Source organism: Trachurus trachurus (assembly GCF_905171665.1).
Source record: "Trachurus trachurus genome assembly, chromosome: 7".
Lineage (NCBI taxonomy): Eukaryota > Metazoa > Chordata > Actinopteri > Carangiformes > Carangidae > Trachurus > Trachurus trachurus.
In genome coordinates this window covers 17,969,745-17,987,661 of record NC_139901.1, presented here as the reverse complement: position 1 = coordinate 17,987,661, position 17,917 = coordinate 17,969,745, and the positions used below count along the sequence as shown (strand labels likewise).

At 41.6% G+C, this 17,917-nt stretch overlaps 2 protein-coding genes across 2 annotated transcripts; both read right to left on the bottom strand.

The window, feature by feature from the left end:
* Positions 1-23: 23 nt before the first annotated feature.
* On the bottom strand, positions 24-6,596 carry LOC310989161 (uncharacterized protein). The gene is made up of 8 exons (XM_083976103.1): positions 6,002-6,596; positions 5,272-5,310; positions 4,697-5,005; positions 4,077-4,385; positions 2,860-3,174; positions 2,533-2,682; positions 2,365-2,444; positions 24-1,835 (listed from the first exon to the last, which is right to left on the bottom strand). The coding sequence occupies exons 1-7, from the start codon at positions 6,030-6,032 to the stop codon at positions 2,401-2,403; spliced, it is 1,197 nt and encodes a 398-aa protein (XP_083832229.1). The 5' UTR covers positions 6,033-6,596; the 3' UTR covers positions 24-1,835; positions 2,365-2,400.
* A 3,481-nt stretch (positions 6,597-10,077) lies between these two features.
* On the bottom strand, positions 10,078-17,542 carry slc25a33 (solute carrier family 25 member 33). Its single transcript, XM_083975949.1, has 7 exons — positions 17,321-17,542; positions 15,235-15,417; positions 13,709-13,786; positions 12,534-12,634; positions 12,265-12,331; positions 11,331-11,611; positions 10,078-11,207 (listed from the first exon to the last, which is right to left on the bottom strand). The coding sequence occupies exons 1-7, from the start codon at positions 17,359-17,361 to the stop codon at positions 11,008-11,010; spliced, it is 951 nt and encodes a 316-aa protein (XP_083832075.1). The 5' UTR covers positions 17,362-17,542; the 3' UTR covers positions 10,078-11,007.
* Positions 17,543-17,917: the final 375 nt, after the last annotated feature.

The following is a 17,917-nucleotide window of genomic DNA, read 5'->3' as shown; positions in this document are numbered from 1 at the left end:
TCCCAAATATAAAACACTTTAATAAGTAAACAAGTGCCAAGTCATTTATTCAGGGGCAAAAACAATTGAACTGTTTAAACAATTAAGGGTATAAAAAATAAATAAAATGCTTGACACAGCTTCCTCTTGATCCAATGCTATTAATTACACAGTACATGCAGTATATCAAAAAAACAAACAAGAAGCTCGAACAACAGCAACATTTTAATTCGCCTCTAATTTCTACTAACACACTAAGTGCAGAACATGTAGTAAATGGCATAAGATGCATAGTAGTGTTACACTTAAAATACAAAAACTTCTAATCCTTTAAGGATCATTGATCTGTGGAAGCGAGTATATAATAAGCTAGAGGAGCCTGTCGTTGTTGCCTGTAGTAAATATAAAACAATGTTTTTGAACTGAATATACACAGAAACCTGAGGAACCTAATTTTCCACAGTTCCCTAAGTTTTTGTTGCAGATTTCCACTCCTTACATTTTTTGGATCATGGCATCATGTCTGAGTGAATCCGAAGTCTATCCTAAAACACTAGTAGTGACTTGAATGAACTTTCTATTGTCTGTCATATAACACAACGCCTAATAGCCAATCTTAAACAACCGTTCGTTCAGACCATGTAATTTGATTGGACGAGAGGCTTTCCATGAGTGCTGATACAGAGATCAACAGCACTGTGAACTTTCAACTCCCTGTATCACTCCGCTTTGCAGGGCTTCTATTTACGGTAAATTAGCGTTACATACACAGTTGTTATCTATCTTAGATTATAACAAACTTTGCACTGCAAAGACATCCAGAAATAACATTTGACTTAAATTGTATCTGGTTGTCCAAAGACAAAGGGATGGAGAGAAGCCTAAATACTTAAGCGCACACCTGAGGTAAAGTGTACACAAAGCAGCAAGCTAGTGTGTTGGCCGCAGACCATAAACATATAGACGGCACATTGGATTGTACATCAACATCACCGCCATATTGGTCGGGCCAGACAGCCCTGCGGACAAATAAAGTAAGAGTAAACAGAGGAGCTATCTGTACTGTATTTGAACTACTACTGAACTAGTACTGTCCTTTTTCTAATCAAGGTTTATGATCGAAGAACTATAAAAGGATCTAAAAAACATTTGACTCCACTCATTTAAAAACGCTATAATCAGTGTTTTCTACAAGCAGGAGGTCTATGTGGTGGAAAATAATCCATTGTAATGAGGAATTTACAGGGCAGTCTTGCCCAGACCAGTACAGCTATGATGTTGACATATTGCAGATCAGACTCAAGCGAACAATATGATGTCTATGTAAACATGTCTATGGTGAAGGCCAGGAAAATGTTTTTGTTTTGCTTAGCAACAGTCCAGTGCCAGTCCTGCTGTGGAACTGTTTGTGCTGGCTCTGTCAAATAAACCATGAAATGAAACAACAAATCATAATTTGTTGTCGCTTATTACTGGTAACTAATATGGCGCTTGTTGAATCGTTGTATAAAAACACTACCATACTCATTGTTGCCATGTACTGAATATCAGCACGAGCTGAACAGCCGAGCTGATACCCAGTGCAAAGGTCAGGTTACATTGTCCATCGTTTCCCTGCACTGACACTAATCTGAAGTGTGGTTAGAGAGAAAAACTGCAGTACAGTCTAAGGTCTGTGTTAGTGTCCTGTCAAAGCTGTGTCTCGTCCAGGATCTACTGAACTGGATCCAGCTGCTGTCTTTTGCCCAGGGGGTGGTGGATGATCAACCAGGCTGTTTGGATCTGGATTACATCCCCTGCTGTCTGAATCCACTTGGACACAGTGAGAGCCCTCTAGTTTTCCATCACTAGTGATTCTGGGTGAAAAGAAAAACACAAAATACTCACATTCACTACTTTTGCATGATTAGGAATCTGGACACAGAAATTAAACGAGAAAGATTATAGCGTCCATAAAAGGGTTTTCTCTCTTATTTGGAACGTTAATCAAAGTAATAAATAATCAAATGTGGCTTTTTTTGACAGCATTAAAAAAAAAAGTTATATAAAAGCAAATACATGATAGCATAAGTAGTCATTATCTTACAACATGGCATGCCTTAATTAAAATCGGTCCATCCATTTGACTCTATAAATAGTTGAATGGAGATCACATTTGTGTAGTCAATGGGTTTTACTTGATTTGACTTTACATACAGCTGGAACTAGAAGGTCCAACATTTTGTGCGTCTGTATCAGGTCAAAACCCACACAAATCGGGAGGGATACAAGCAAATATAAAATTCCCATTGATTTTCTTGTTGCAAAGCCATAAAACATGAAAATCTCAAATGTTTTGAAACTTTTTGCAAACAATGTTTGTGCAAGAATCATGAATCCGGATACCTGAGTAGTTCTTCTATCTGTGGCTCACAAATCCTCTCATAGCTTGTTAATTGATAAGGCAACATAAGTGTTGTCCACACCTGTAAAATAAAAGAAGCACAATTTTCTAAACATGCAAGGTGAATGACCATCCTTATTAATACTTCTGGGAAAACAAAAGGAGCTTACAGGTTCTGGTCTCTCGCTCCAGTTCAGAGGGCTTTTTCTCCTTGTTACACAGTACCTTGGCCACAATGATTATGATGATGACAGCTACTACAAATGTCAGGCCAGACACAAGCCAGCTGATCACCATTGGACTCAGTACTGGATCTGGGTCTGGGGGATCAGAGGAGGCAGATATGAAACGTTCATAGATGGATGATGGATGATTTGTACCGTACAGTGAAGAAAACTAATATTATCTGTTAAATTTTCTAGCACACACACACCACACACTTTTTTTCTTGATCTCTATAACTACAGCATATTGTCTGTAAAATGACCAATTTGCACCTCTTATGGCTATAGGCAGTGGCTGGCTTTCTCTGGAGACAAACGTGCGTCCGCCCAGCTGGACCCGGTACAGGCAGTAGTAGTAGCCCTCGTTGGAGCTCTGAGCGTTGGGGAAGGTGAAGGTGACAGATGGGGTGAGTGCAGGCAGCGACTGGCGCACAGTGCCGTTGGAGCGGATTAGACGCAGCTGGAAGGAACCTCCAGGGTACTGCTGTGGGGTGGAGCAGGTGATGTTAAAACTGTGGCCTTTGATGACAGAACCAGCTGGGGCCTCAGAGGATGTGTTGTACCAGTGCTGGGGAGTCAACAGCTCCACTGTGATCAAAACAAGACAAAAAGACAACACATTTCAAACAGAGCCCCCTCTCACACATTGTAACCACAATTTTCATACCAACCCACATTTCTAACTACAAATTATTCTAAATTAAGACAGTCTTTTAGTTGATGCCGAGTCTGGATTTCTGCAAATTGATAAGTGGTAAAAGTGGAAGTGAGGTTGAACATCAAATGAAAAGCATCAGCCTTTTGGAGCTTTCGCCTTCATTTACAGTCTTTTTCAGCAGAGGGGCTGACTAAGGTGTCATGTGATTTTCTTTGGCTCAAGAAGACAGTGTGTGAATGCAGTTATAAACTCAAGAGAAGCTAAGAAACTCAGGGCTCCAGACTAACTTTTCTTACTAGGAGCACAGTGGCCCCTCACTTAAAATTTTAGGAGTGCAAGCAGAAAATTTAGGGGCACACACAATAAATTGACTTGCAAAGAAAAATATTCACATTTCCTTTTCATTCATGATTCTCATACACATTGGCCTGACACCTGTAATGACAGATTCCAGATACTTTGAGGTGTCCATTCCACATCCTTCCATAAAATAAATAAATAAACAAAAACTGCAAATTTACTGGTTGCACATGTGCAAGTAGATGAAAAATTATTTTTTCTCAAATATAGGGGCAGTCTGAAGCCCTGAAACTGACTTTTGATTTTAGATTATTTTGTTACACATGCAATTCACAAAGTTAAAAAAAAAAAAAAAAGCTCCACTATCTGATGTGTTTTAAGTGAACAGAAAGACATTTAAGAAACCTCATACAAGAGACGAGAGAAACTGAAATCCAATGTGGTCGAATCAGTCACAGAATTACACTTCTCATATAGAGAATAGACAGCACACAAAAACAAATGTGTATTAGACGGTGTGGTGATGACTCACCCACAGTGATGTTGATGGAGTTGCTGGGTGGAGAGCTGAGGAGCTGAGAGGGGAAGCCGCTCTTGATCCTGTACCGACAACTGTAGCTGCCCTGGTGGAAAGTTTCTATGTCGGACAGAGTGAGCTCCACTTTGGTCTGGGTCTGGTCTGCCCTCTGTGTGACCAGCGGTGTGGCGACTCCAGCCTTGTACAAGTGGAAGTCACTGAGGTGGTGACCCAGCAGAACGTTGCAGCCGAAGCGAACAGCCTCTCCAGGTGAGAACACAGTGTGGGGTGACAGCAGGGTGAGTGTAGGTGTTAAAAGGGTACCTGAGAGTTAAGACAGGTTGATGACAAAAATGTTAAAAAGACCCAATCCACCATATTCTTCAGCTTATCAATATATATACTGATCTATTCTGAATACTTAGTGCTCCAGTTACCCAAATGTCTTACAAGTTACTTAAATAACCATTTCTCTTCCCTGCCACCTGACATCAAACTGGACTGAGTATCAATATTTGTGCAAATGTACTATATGTTACGTGAGTAAGCATTCCTGGGGAGGCACTGGGGGTGGACAGCCATCTGTCCAGCTGCTGTGTAAGAAAAAAAAACACATCATCAGATTGGAGTCTCACCTGAGCATTTCACCCCTGCATCATTCTCATGGGTGCAGTACGAGTTAGTGTGGAGGACAACGGCACAGCGTGTCAAGCTGGATTCGTGTCCAGTGCACTGGACATGCCGCAGCCATATCTCTCCTCTGCCTAAACCAAACGCTGCACCATGAAGGGCAGATTCAGCTAAGCCGCAGCCCAGCTCCAGGCACACCACATCAGCCTCCCGGAGGTCCCAGCCATGGTCGCAAACTGTCCCCCACTGGTCATGGCGGAGTACTTCAACTCTGCCGGAACATTTGTTCTCGCCATCTACCAGTCTGACTCCACCTGCGGACCAGAGAAACGTTACTCAGGAGATAGTTAGATAGTCCCAGCCTAGTCAGATGCGAGCATGAACTGATGAAGCCTCTTGGATGAGAGGTGAAACATCTTCCTAGACAAATAACCAAGTCCAGTTGCTTTCGATTTAAAATTCCTTTGAGATACTAGGACCTGGACAAATAATAATAAAATGAGAATATACACAGGCCCAAGAGATAGAACAAGTTGTAGAGGCTGAAGATGTAGCAGGATTAGGTCAATGCCAAACTTACCGAAAGCATTAACTCCATCCCATAGAGCACTGAACAGGCCTGAGAAGAGATCACACACATGGAATTACTTTCAAGAAGAAATATATAAAAACAACAATTAAAAATCCAACAATAGCAGCTATTTCCAGTTAGCTGGCAATCTATGAAGTGCACCAGTAGCGAGTTACTGCACTCTGATAAAACAGTCCTGTAATGATTGAATCTTTATTATGGTGCTCAATATTGATAGTAATCAGCAGAGCTTTACAACACTGAGAGATGTTAATCTAATAGGATGTCTACCACAACTTTACTTAGCAATGAGGGTGAACTACACCAGCCAGTGAAAATGACCACACAGTTGAGTCAGCACCTTTCTAACCTTGCAGATCCTATCCTATACTTTGCAGAGCTGCACTATAATTATGAATATACGTAACATTAGCCATGTATAGCAAATCGACCAATCTACCTCATAAATATTCACTAACATTAGAGATATTTTGAAGTACATCCATATAGGACCTGTGTAACCAACAGGTCAAGATTAGAGATAAGGAAAAGCGGCTCTCGCCTTGTTCATTCACGTTATAAAAACATTTGAGTCAAGTCACACATGTCTCTTAAACACAATTTTAACGTGAATATAATGTGGTTAACTGTTGTGGTTATCCTATTGCATAAGCACATAAGCTACCTCGCTGCTGCCCCTGTTTCAGCCCTAGTTAGCTGTTAGCCGCCTTTAGCTCACCTGTTAGGAGGATGTGGAGGAATCTCAGCATTGTCCCCCTCACCTTTCCATCAGACGGCCGGGGGGGAGGCTGACCCGTGGTCCCGGTGATGGTGCTGACAGCCGGTTAAAGACCGTGGACACACAAGACATCAGCTGGCTTGTGTCGTGCTAAGAAAGACTTGGGCTGGCCAACAAAACTACGAAGCTAGCTAACGGGCTAACAAACTTTAAGCAAATGACGCTTTTTAACGGCGCGGGGGGAAGTTAGTTAGTGACATTTTATTGTCTTTAGCCCAGCAATGCCGATTAAATAAAAAAATATATATAATAAACAAACAAAAAAGACACAAATGAGGTCTTTGTCTCGAGGTCAGGTGAGGCTGTCGGTGGCAGCGAGGTGTCCGTCCACTGTTGGTGTAACGTTAACTACCGCTGGGTGAGCTACACGCCGTCAGGCCGCCGTACTCACGTCAACAGTCCAGCAGCAGCAGCAGCAGCAGCAGCAGCAGCAGCAGCAGCACACACTCTTTATCCCCGTGAGTTTATCCCATGAAGCCGGATGCCGAGTCCTTCTCCCTGCGGCAGACAGAGGTCACTACACCGCCGCATACGGTAGATGCATTTAAACCACCTAACCTAACCCCGTTATGGAGGATTAGGACGACCGTGCTACAGGGGGCGGGGCGGAGCCAGAAACCCTGCACCCTGCAAAGTCAGTGTTTAAAGGCTACAGGATGAGGAGGGTTGCATTACAGTAATTGATAATGAATTGTCTGGGCAACTGATTGCCCCCTTGCTTTGCTTGGTTTGAAAGCCCCATTGGTTTCTGTCATGACATGACATATTACTGTAAAAGGCTTGTTAATTTGGCCTCAGAGTGTCTTGAATTATTTCAGTGTTCAAACGAGCACACATTGAACGACTTCACACCAGGGAAACTGTATAGAGTAGCACTGTTTTATAAAAGTCACTCTCCACAATAGCTTTTTAAGTTGTAAAAGATGGCTTTGTTAATGGCTGATAGTTACTTTGCCAACTGTAAGCTTTTTTTTCCCTTTTTTCTTTCAAATCTAAAATGTAATTCTGATATAGGCCTATGCATTTGTAGGTTGAAAGCATCACTGGTCACAGTTCATGCTGTGGCTACAAAGACAAAATATTGCAGGTATATGCCCATACCAATGTCCAGTGTCATGGTCAAGGTTCACCTGTATTAAAACTATTGACAGTAGAATATTTCTATAAGAGTTGCTAATTGTTAACCATTAGCACTTTTTAAATGATCAGAATTTGTATGGAAGTAACTTAAATGTATGGTCAGTGTCATCTGAATTCAAGGAGACAAGACTGTGTGTGTGTGTGTGTGTGTGTGTGTGTGTGTGTGTGTGTGTGTGTGTGTGTGTGTGTGTGTGTGTGTGTGTGTGTGTGTGTGTGCACATGCATCTGTACATGTATGTGATAAGAATTTGCATAAAGGAATTATAAGAGAACGTTATGCGTCATAATGCAGAGCAGAATGATTCTTCACAGTTATTTGAGGACACTCAGCAGGGAGACAGCTTTCGGTTGGGAGTAGCATTAGTAGTTAGTTTTAGCACTTTAGTAACTTTCCTTTCAAGTGGGAAAATGTGTTCAGGGTAGAAAATAGAACTGAACTCAACAGCTTGAATATCTAGCTAGACATCAAAGAAAACAATTTATTCAGCAAGCACCTTTTATTTTATTTTGTGAACTATTCATTCGATTTTAATCATTGTTTACGTTAATGTTTTACTACAGAGACAACTTTTCCTTCCATGGTGTCTATTTTTATCTGCATGTTTAGCATTATTTTTTTTAAGTCAAGAGTTATTCATGCTGTCAATACTTCACCCACTCTTCTGTAACGCCAGGTTTAATGTTTAATATTTAATATTTAATATTTTGCTCTTGCTCAGTTGTTTCCAAACTCTGCAATGAGAATTGAAATGTCAGGTACATCACAATGTGTTGATGTGTCTTATAAACCAACACCACAGTGTTTGAATTGTTCAAAGGGAGGCTGAGCAATGTGTGCTCCAACCCTGATAGTTGTTGCACGATTACCTTTAGGCCACAGCGACGAAACCACAGCTTCTGCAATGGAAGCTTTGAACATGATCCATCCCAAGGCATACGAAAGATTCTCCCAGTCGAAGACGTCATGGAGAGGCACCTCTACCAGACGTGTACACCCTCACTACACATGTGAGTCTTCCAGGTCTGTCCAGCAACCCCTCCTGCTACTTGATCCAACCCTGACATGATCAGATTCAGAATGCTTTATTTGTCCCAAAAGGGCAATTCAGTTCCTACAGTCACCGACTTAACAATACAAACATTTATACGGATACATTCTCAAACAAGGGAGCACAGTGTGCAGCAATAAGCCAGAGTAAAAACCAACTTAAAGGAAAATCAAAGTGCCCAAGGTGTATTGCACAAGTTTGTTGCTCTGAACTAGAGTAAAGTGACTAAGTATTGCACATGGGAAACCTACTTTGTATTCAGCAGCTTAATGGCAGAGGGGATGAACAACCTGGAGTAACGGTTTGTCTTCCTGGGTGGGGGCAGGTAACACCGACCAGACGGCATGAGAGTGAATTCTTTGGACAGAGCACGATTGCTGTTGATGATACTGCTACAGTTGACGGCTCTGCCTCTCACTTCACCAGAATGTCAAAAACAGGCTGGGAAGGTCTTCTTGTGTAGTGTTTCTCATGACTTATTTGTTGTCAGTAACAGAAACAAAATGCTATGTAGTTATTTATCTTTGTTTGTAGGTTGTTGTTTTGTTTTTGTTGACTGGGTGGTGGGCTATAGGGTGTGGAATCTGTTTAGTTGAGCCCCCAAACGTACAGGGATAAGCTCAATGACTGAGTGATTCAAAGTCCTCTGTGTGCAGGAGGAATGAGGTGTGCCCAAAATGTGGTTCAGTTAAGAGGAACCTGTCTCGTTAATCAACAATGAGCAAGTGATCGTCTATTTGTGTTGCTCTAACTGTTGTCAAAGTGTGTTTACATACTCTAGATTTAGTTCATGGGAAATCTGCAACACCTTGTTTTGTGGAAAATGCATTTCAAATAGAGCAGAAGCTTATATATAATATGCTCAAGTGGATCAGGGTCATAAAGGTCTAATCACATCCACTGTGGGTATACAAAAGAGACACCATGTATTCATTTAAAAGAGGGTACAGTATCACTTTATTGTAGATATGACCATTCAGAAATTTGAAACCAACGCAATACATGTCACTCCTTTTGAAAAGCCTCTGGTCATGGGCTGTGCTTCCTGGTTAGGGAGGGCAACGTGGGAATGAACCAAAACCAAGCAGGAGGAAAATGTTTTTGCTGATTCACGTCTGACTACTCAAATGGTTTCAAGTGACCTACAAAATAAATATCCCAAGGATTATTTTCCCTTTCATATCATTATGAGGTCACGAATGACGTGGCTTTTCAGTGACCCAGGATGGCCTTTTTAACGACTTCCTGTCTTACGATCAAATATGTTGACAGACATACACCTCATATGATTAGCCTCATTCGTACTCATGTCCTTAAGGGCCAGTGAAAACAATGGATAAAACAAATTCAGCAAAATTCTGAAGAAATCCTGAAAACCTGCTTCAGTCAGCAACAAAGCTGTAGTTTGGGAGATTTATTTTCCATTTGAGATATAAGCTCAGAAATATGATGCCAATGTGGCTCAAAAGCAAGAGTCAAGAGTACTGAAAATGACCAAATCAGAGTGTGGACCCCAGTCTAATCCAGAGGACTTTAACTTGTCCTGTCTGTGATACAAGAGCCCCTTGATAAAAAATAATAAAATAAGTGTGCAATGCTTATATTTTATATTTGTGCTATCTGTCCTAATTTAGTCTGACTTTGGCACCAACCTTTCATGCTGAGCACGGTCATGAAATACTAACTTGTTTGAAAACATGAAGGCAGGAAAAGTCAAAGAAGGACACAGTGGAAGACATCACAGATCTGTTAGTGTAGATGAGGCAGTATTGAGAAAATGACAGTATAAGAAGGAAATTATTTGAAAACACCTTGAAATAACATGGGTAGCAAAAGAGAACCTTTACTTCACACTGTGGGCATTAAATTAAATTCATAAGCCCTAAAGGAAGGAATAAATAAATTCCAGGAAGCTGCCCGAAGACATTTTTTAACCAAAGTTCCTTGTATGACTTTTAGGTGTGGTTTTCATTTAAGTCATTACTGGTTTCTACAACACTCTCACACATACGCTCTTGTTCTTGCTACATGCTGAGGCTAGATTTCTGAATTGAAATGTCAGTATTAAGGCCAACAACCAACTCATGTAGTTTCTTGATGCAGTTTATTGAGCCACTGGTCAAAACAGCATCCAAGTTCTTATATTGTAAAAGGTGACCATCTTTTTCACAAAGAAAATACACATAATTCTGTATATATGTGTATATATAGATATATATTAATGAAAAATATGATGAATTTCTCTGTAATTCCAACTTCAAAACCAGAACATTATTTTCGTGAAACAGAAATCTCAAAATGGTCTGTGCTCTCTACACTGCAATGGACAGCAGCTCTACTCGCACGTCATCTGGATAGCCTCCCTTTGATGACTAAATGAGTCGACTTGTACAGTCATGTGTGATGGTACATTTACCACTGATAAAAAGAAACAAACATCTTCATAAAATAACAAAACATAAAATAACTTAGTTAACTTAACACTAGTCCTCTAAGAAGATGACCTTTTCACAGGTTTGGAGTTTCAATGAGTACCGCGACTTCTTGAATTATGTTTGATAAACTCCTAACAATCAAGCGTTCAATAAAATAATCTATTTTGCTCTTTGGATAACAGTACAACCTGCTTCAGTTCCACCATAAAAGTCTCTGTAGCACCACATCAAAATATGTACAGTATGTGTTGCATTTTCAAAAGTCTCTTGCCCAGTGTGTCTTAGGCTTTGTGTAGAAAAACACAGACTTTCAAGCACGTCTTCATTTGGAGTCTCCCAGCAGATGGACAATGAGTTCATAGGTGGAGAGGACGATGGCTGTGTTAGGGATTTGTCTAATTAGCTGTGGAATGAGTCCTCTATAAAAAGCTGCATAACCTTCCTCCACCGCTATTAACCTCCCTGTCTGGAAGAAATACTTGTACTTGCTGCCTTCCTCGCGCAGCCTCGTCCGTATGACCTCTGCAGACACAAACACAAAAAAATATTAGTCATGCAAGTAAACAGAAACACTTCTCTCGGATACTTGGTTGTATAAAAAACAACAACAACAACAACAACAACAACAACAATGCAAGTGTTTACCGTGTGGATAGGCAATGCAGGATGCACAACCCTTCGAAAAAGCAGCTGCCATCATCAAACGCAGGAAGTCTGATGCTCCTTTCTCATGTTCGCCATTTGGCGAGGCAAATTGGCTCTTGGCGAGGTGTTTCTTTAGTGTCTCATAGATGAGGAAGCAGATCATGGTCTCCGAGATGCCAGCATAAGATGCAGTCAGGCCTCGGTAGAAGCCCCGGATCCCTTCTGTTTTGTAAACATAGCGTGCACACTGCAGTGCGTTCATCTTTTTCTCTCCTCTGGCCCTGAAAGATCAGACAAGTCAGACGCATCAGTACCAAAATAAAAATTACATCACAAGAAGCAGTGCAACTATTTAAATCTATGAAATGTCAAAAATAGTGATTGTCTAGGTCCTGGAGTCAAATAAGTCAGGTCCTAAAATAAAATCTATGAAAAGCAGACTGCAGAAACTTTTGACCAGAAAAGCAAACAACGTCCTACATCTATTTCCTTATTTGGTTAAATGAGTAACTACAAACCTACAGTAATCTTGTTTGAAATCTTTCACTCCTTTTTTAGCCTTCATTCATAAAAGGCACCATTTTGTGTTGCAGGACAGGTGCTCTTATAAGACTCGTTCCAGTGACCTCACATGATACTACTACCCTGTACTCGATAATGTAAATATAGACTCTTCTTCTGGACGCAGGACAGTGCGTCAGCACTGTGTATTTATGGCGCCAGGTCACACGCTCAGCCTCACGCACTGCGTAACCCAAGGACGGCACTGTGAAGGCGGGCTCTGTTAAAGGTTCCTGTCAAAGGTCACATTAAGTGAAATACCTTTGCGCCATCAGAGTCATGGAAATAAGTCAGATTGTTTTCCACTGCAGTTTATCTCAAGCTAAAACATACAAGCTCACACAGGGTTAGGTGGAAGAAAAAGTGTACTCACTTTTTCTCCAGCTGCATTCTGGTCTTGACCATCCAGATGGGGTTCATCAGGGAGTTAGTAACAAACGCTGAGGACAAGACACAAAACCATGATATAGTTTTAAACATGGTAAGGAGATCATTATCCCTGCTGTGTAGAGAAAGTACTGAATGAGCAGTGTCAATGCCTAAATAAATATAACCTTTTATGAAGTCAATAGTGTTCTTTTTAGAGGCTTCAGAAGGCCTTATATTGGTATATGGTGTTGTTTTATGCATCAATCGGCTCACCTGCAACACCAGCAGAGGACATGTGCACCACTCCACTGTTAGGGACGAACAGCCCATTGAACATTTCTTTAGATCTGGAGTATGCAGCAAAGTAAATGGCTCTGAAACACAGGGAACAAACTGGTAAGACCTCAACACAGAAGCAGCTGTAAAGATTAACACAAAGTGCTTGAATATGAATGCATTTTTTGAATATGCGAATGTGGTTCTTTAACAGCTGTGCAATTATGTAAATGATTCCATTTGAGCTAGAGTGAGCTTTTGACTGAGTGTATCCAGAGCAGTCTGCTCACTGCATGGTTTCTGGAACAAACTGTCACTGCACTAGAATAGGCTGAATAAGCACTGGGCACCACAGATACCCACAGAGCGGCTCTGAATGTGAGCCTGCCCAAGTTGGCCGGTGGAATTACTGAGCTAAGGCTGATGCGGCTACTCATTAACGATCGGCAAAGTATAACTCATGACCCCTCTCAGATTAACAAAGCTTCATGGTTTTGTAACACATGAATTTTGGACTGGCAATTTTATGGATATATAGCTGTTATTATTTAATGAGTGAAAGGCAGAACTTCGCCCTGTGCACTCATGGTAGACAATCTGCTGATGCAAACCATAATTGGAGGGTGAGTGAAACCTTACAAAGCTGTAAGACTCAAGTCATCCAGTGACCTTTTGTAAAAAGTGCTACACACAGATTCAACTACTAGATCATCATCTCTTCACTTCGCAAAGTCTGTGAAACTTTGCATATAGCCTCTCATTTGTCCTCGTCTCATTTGTCATGAGTTAAGTCAATTAAATGCAAACGTGAGGCCGACACATGTTGATAGACAGCAGCCTAAACAAACCAGGCAGCTGGCTCGCAGAGAGGTCAGGAAGGGCTTGGCCACAGCAACAGTTTCCTGTTTATACTGCCTCTTAATGCTTTCAGCCATTCAAGAAAAAAATATAAACAGCTTCCTCCTTTTTGTTTTTGTTCAAGTCCGTCTTTTCGTCTGTATCGTTAGCCCTCTTTTAATAATTTTGTTTGATTGTTAACTTATGTTGCACTTCACAGGTATCATTAACTCTGACTCTGTTAAACAAAGCAGCAGGAGGTAAGAATAGTGGAGGGCAACTTTGATGCATTGGAGCAACCTGTGTGTGTGGTGTAGATACTGTTTTCACTGTACCTTGAGGGGGCCACACCAACAAGGTTCGGCCCCAGACCACGGAAAAGTGATCTTGGTCCCTCTTTTTCAAGAATTGATCTGAAATAAAATCAAAGAGCCAGACACCATTAAACATTAATTGAAAAAGAAAAGAAATAAACAACAGGCTTTAATTCAAATACATTCACTGTAAATCTCAAACTGTTTCTACATTTGTTAACAGCAAATGTCAGTAGGATTATCCCCAGTTCTATTAAGGGTATGAGTGTGAGAGCTCAAGCCTGCAACTATCCAGAGTGTTTCATCAGTCCTGTTCACATGAGCTGGTTTTGCTTAGGTTTCTACACTAAACCCTGTGCCCTCCTCAGTGCCGGGCTTGTCACGTCAGCCACATCCGCAGTGATTTTAACTCTTTGCAGGCAGTGACCTTCGTTCTCCAGATGACTGTCCAGTCTGCCTGGGGCCAAGCAGAGGGGTACTTTTACAACTGAAATATGTGCTTCTGCTCTCCCAGCAACCTCTCTGAAAATGACTGTCTCTTCTCAGAACAAAACAGTGTCCAATTACCCTAGCCCCTGTGACCGGAGAAAAGGTTTAAAAGGTCTGTAATGAATTTCTTGGGCAATTTACACAAACATAAGCCTGCAAATGCAAAGAAAACACTTTAACAGGTCTGAAACAGGAATGAAAAAATCAATTTGTACCAGCTAAAGTGAGCTAAAAATCTAGCAAAAGAGCTGACCTGACAAGGAAATATTTGTTCTCCTGAGACAAAAATTTATCTCGAGGCATATGTAGCTTTGACAGCCTCAGCTGTAGTAGACAGTCCAGACCAGTTCAGTCTGTTGCCTACGTCGGTCTTATGAGACTGAGTGTAATATAACACTGACACAGCACCCTGCTTAAAGCCTCCCCTCCCTCGTCTTGGCCCACTGGGGCTCTTTCTATTCTTCCCCAAACTAAGCAGAATCATAAAAGAGCTATGGATGTGCAGTGCTCATCACACAAAAAAAAACCTCTCTCAAACTTAAAGCCTCGTGTGAGAGCGTGGTTTGTCACCCCTAACAGCTGGTTAAGGACACTGAATGCAAGCAGGATAGTGTGCACTTAAGCTGCACTTCATGTAGGACAGGATTAGAGGCTTTCATTTTAAGACTATGACAGCAGAAAAAAAGACAGTCTTTTCAAAGCATTTGCACAAACTAAAATCACAAGAACTGCACAGGACTTAGTTATACAACTACATCAAAACACACGAAGCACAGATCTTCAGGCAAACCTATTACGTAAACAGCAGACAAGCCCCAACACTAAGGTAAAACTGAATGAGTTGTGTCACAGCTATTTCCCCAGGTAATAATCAGCAGGTAGTAATTATGCCTTTCCCTACGTGGCAATCTAGATAAACAACAACATGCACCAGCTGTGGGAAGGAAGCACTTTGCTCTTGTTTGGCAATGGAAAAATACAAAAGACTCAGGGGACAACCCAAAAAACCTGTTGCGGATTTGTTTTTTGCCACACAACACCACAAACAAGCGTCTCACCGTAGGACCTGCAGAAGCCCAGGTGTAACAGTACCCGTACTACTCGGACGGATAACCCCAGTGCCACTTAGGGTGCCCAGCTGAACCTGGAAGACGGGCCGAAGGGTGAGGCCAGAGGACTGTAACCGTGTCTTCAACACCTCCAGGGGGCAGGTCACGATGGCTCCCACCGTACCACTACACCTGCAAAAAGATTACACAATAATTAGGATAAATAAGCATAAGCAATATCCTACTGGTCAATACATGTGTTGCTCATTGACAGGAAAACGATCAACAGAATGCTGTGGTCCTCTTATTTAAAAAGTTACTCATGATGAGCCTTGACTGGTGAGACATTTTTCAATCATAACACCACTGTGGAGGCTCTGGCCAAGTGCAATGAACTATTCTGGTCAAAGACCACTGTCCCTCCTCTGCAGTGGAAATGTTCTGAGTTAACCCAACACAGCTGGTGCACAGTGTTTTCCAGCTCAGATATTCTAATTGCATTTAGAAATACTTGTTTGCCTGAGGACAGACTGTCTAGTTGTCCAGGTTCAGCAAATAAGTCAATTAATTCACATTTTTAAAACTCTCACAGGTACATTGCTTATTAACTGTGCCTACAACCTTGTCGGCGACAAGCTTAGAAGTCTGGAACAGATTAGACTAAGCCTCTGTACTGTGTCATGTCTGAAGGACAGATCAAACATCTTAGAAAGTAACACCTGACCTAAATGTCATGTCCTTAAACTAATCATTTGCTTCATTCCGCCACTATCTGATTGTTAGAAATTACACTAAATTAGCTTTTCCATATTACATAACTTACTGACAAACAAACACCAATTATGGTGAAAAAAAAGTGTTGTGGGGTTGTGGTAGGCATGACCACTGCCCACACAGATAAGCAATCTTAGGCAATGGATGCTTGTGTGAGCCCTCTGAAAATAACAGGGATGTGTAAATCTCCATTGCATACAATAAGTATTTATCCAATTGAGCATACTATTTCATACCAAGCTCAGCTGGTTTTCCAAATAACCAATACTGCAGAGATAAAAGCCAAAATGCCCCGTTTAATTTCGACATACTACATCAGTAAAACAAAGTGGTTCTGACAATTGTATACATTTGACTAATATTGTATTTAAGAGAGAAAAAAAATCACGTGTTCACGTCACATGTTTCACACACGAAGCTAAAATTGGCCTGGCCATAATAACATTTCAAGGGTAAAATGGCGTCATTTTTAAGGAGCCACTGTTGTTTTAATGTGACCTTACCGGCCACCGGGTGCACCGAGCTCGCAATGATAGCTCCACCCGCCTCCATGACATTACTTGGGGTTTACACATGCTATTCTTCTGCCAGTTCTTGGCATCAGTACATGGAGCTGCTTGCTGGCAGCAGTGTTACATAACATGTACAGACCATCAGTGAGCCCACGGGGGCTTGACTGCTCCCGTGACTGCGCCACGTACATCCGTGACGGCGGTGGGACACTCGTCTTACCACCACCGACCCACGGTCTCCAGTTACACATTACCCGCAGTTTTCATATCGTGTATTAACCAGTTCATCATACTGTTATTCGCTGTGTGAACTGGATTTAAATAAGCAGCTAAATTTGATGATATCTCGCTGGCTAACGGTAACAACGGAGCGATAGCTAAACTTCCGCACCAGTGTAACGCGAGTTAATGTTAGCTGCTCCATTGAAACAAACGATGTTGCTGGGTGCTTCGTTGTCGGTGACAGCGTTGGCTATGTTGTTAGTTTAATGTGTAAAATATTGACATAGATAACTAAAAAAGGACCGCTGTTGAGGGATGTTGTGAAAAGAACAAATCAAAAACGTCGTGCTAATTGCTAACACGAGCTAGCTCGCCTTTATGTATTTTAGCATGTTAGCTGGCGGCTCCGTAAACTGTGAATTAAAGAGCAAATTCTCTTTTGTTTCACATAGGGTTTTCCACGGACAACACACGCTAGCGTGGGCAAGGCTCGTGGCAAGGCTAGAGTCACGTTTTCGTGTTACATCAGCCTATTCTTAATTAACTACATGTATCCGGTTTGAAGCGGTGTCGTTAACGTGACTTACCCCCCGGCGAAGAGATGTAGCAGCGTGTCCTTCTGTGCCATCTTTCTCTTCTTTTAAACAGCCACCATGCTATTTTTTTTTTTTATGTGTCTGTTAAAATCGCCCGCGAAGTGAATTAACAGAACCTCAGTGATGTGTTTCCAGTGTGCTGTGTTTCGTCCGCTCGTCCGTCCGTGCCGCAGCCTCGGTAACCGGCTCGGTAGGCTGTCAGTGCGGGGCGGAGCCGCGCGGCGCCTGAAGAGAGGCTCGGTGACGTCAGTGGGACGGACGGGGGTGTTGTCCGTGACGTAGGCCCATGTGCTCTTCACCTGCTGTCTTTTAACTTATTTCAACGTGTTACACAACAACTTCTGTAACCCACAACAAACAGAAGTCCCAAAAACAACACTGTGAACTTCAGTGTCTCTCCTGACCTTCACCATTTTCAATATGAAATGGAAGAATTTAATGATTTACACAACCCACGATTTAAAATGCAACTTGGTTGTACAGTATGAGCAAGGTTGAAGTATTGTTTCCCCCCCATGTTATTTCTGCCTAATCTGATTAAATACAAAAAATGTTAGCATTTTGCACCATTTAATTTGAATGACAATA

Bases quoted from the DNA above. Each gene is read 5' to 3' on its own strand.
- slc25a33 (XM_083975949.1), bottom strand. From the start codon at position 17,361: ATGGCACAGAAGGACACGCTGCTACATCTCTTCGCCGGGGG. The intron at 15,418-17,320 runs GTAAGTCACGTT...ATCTTTTTGCAG, and splicing joins CTACATCTCTTCGCCGGGGG to GTGTAGTGGTACGGTGGGAG. The intron at 12,635-13,708 runs GTACAGTGAAAA...CCTGTGTTTCAG, and splicing joins GTTGGTGTGGCCCCCTCAAG to AGCCATTTACTTTGCTGCAT.
- LOC310989161 (XM_083976103.1), bottom strand. From the start codon at position 6,032: ATGCTGAGATTCCTCCACATCCTCCTAACAG. The intron at 5,311-6,001 runs GTGAGCTAAAGG...ATCTCTTCTCAG, and splicing joins CCTCCACATCCTCCTAACAG to GCCTGTTCAGTGCTCTATGG. The intron at 5,006-5,271 runs GTAAGTTTGGCA...TCTGGTCCGCAG, and splicing joins GGATGGAGTTAATGCTTTCG to GTGGAGTCAGACTGGTAGAT.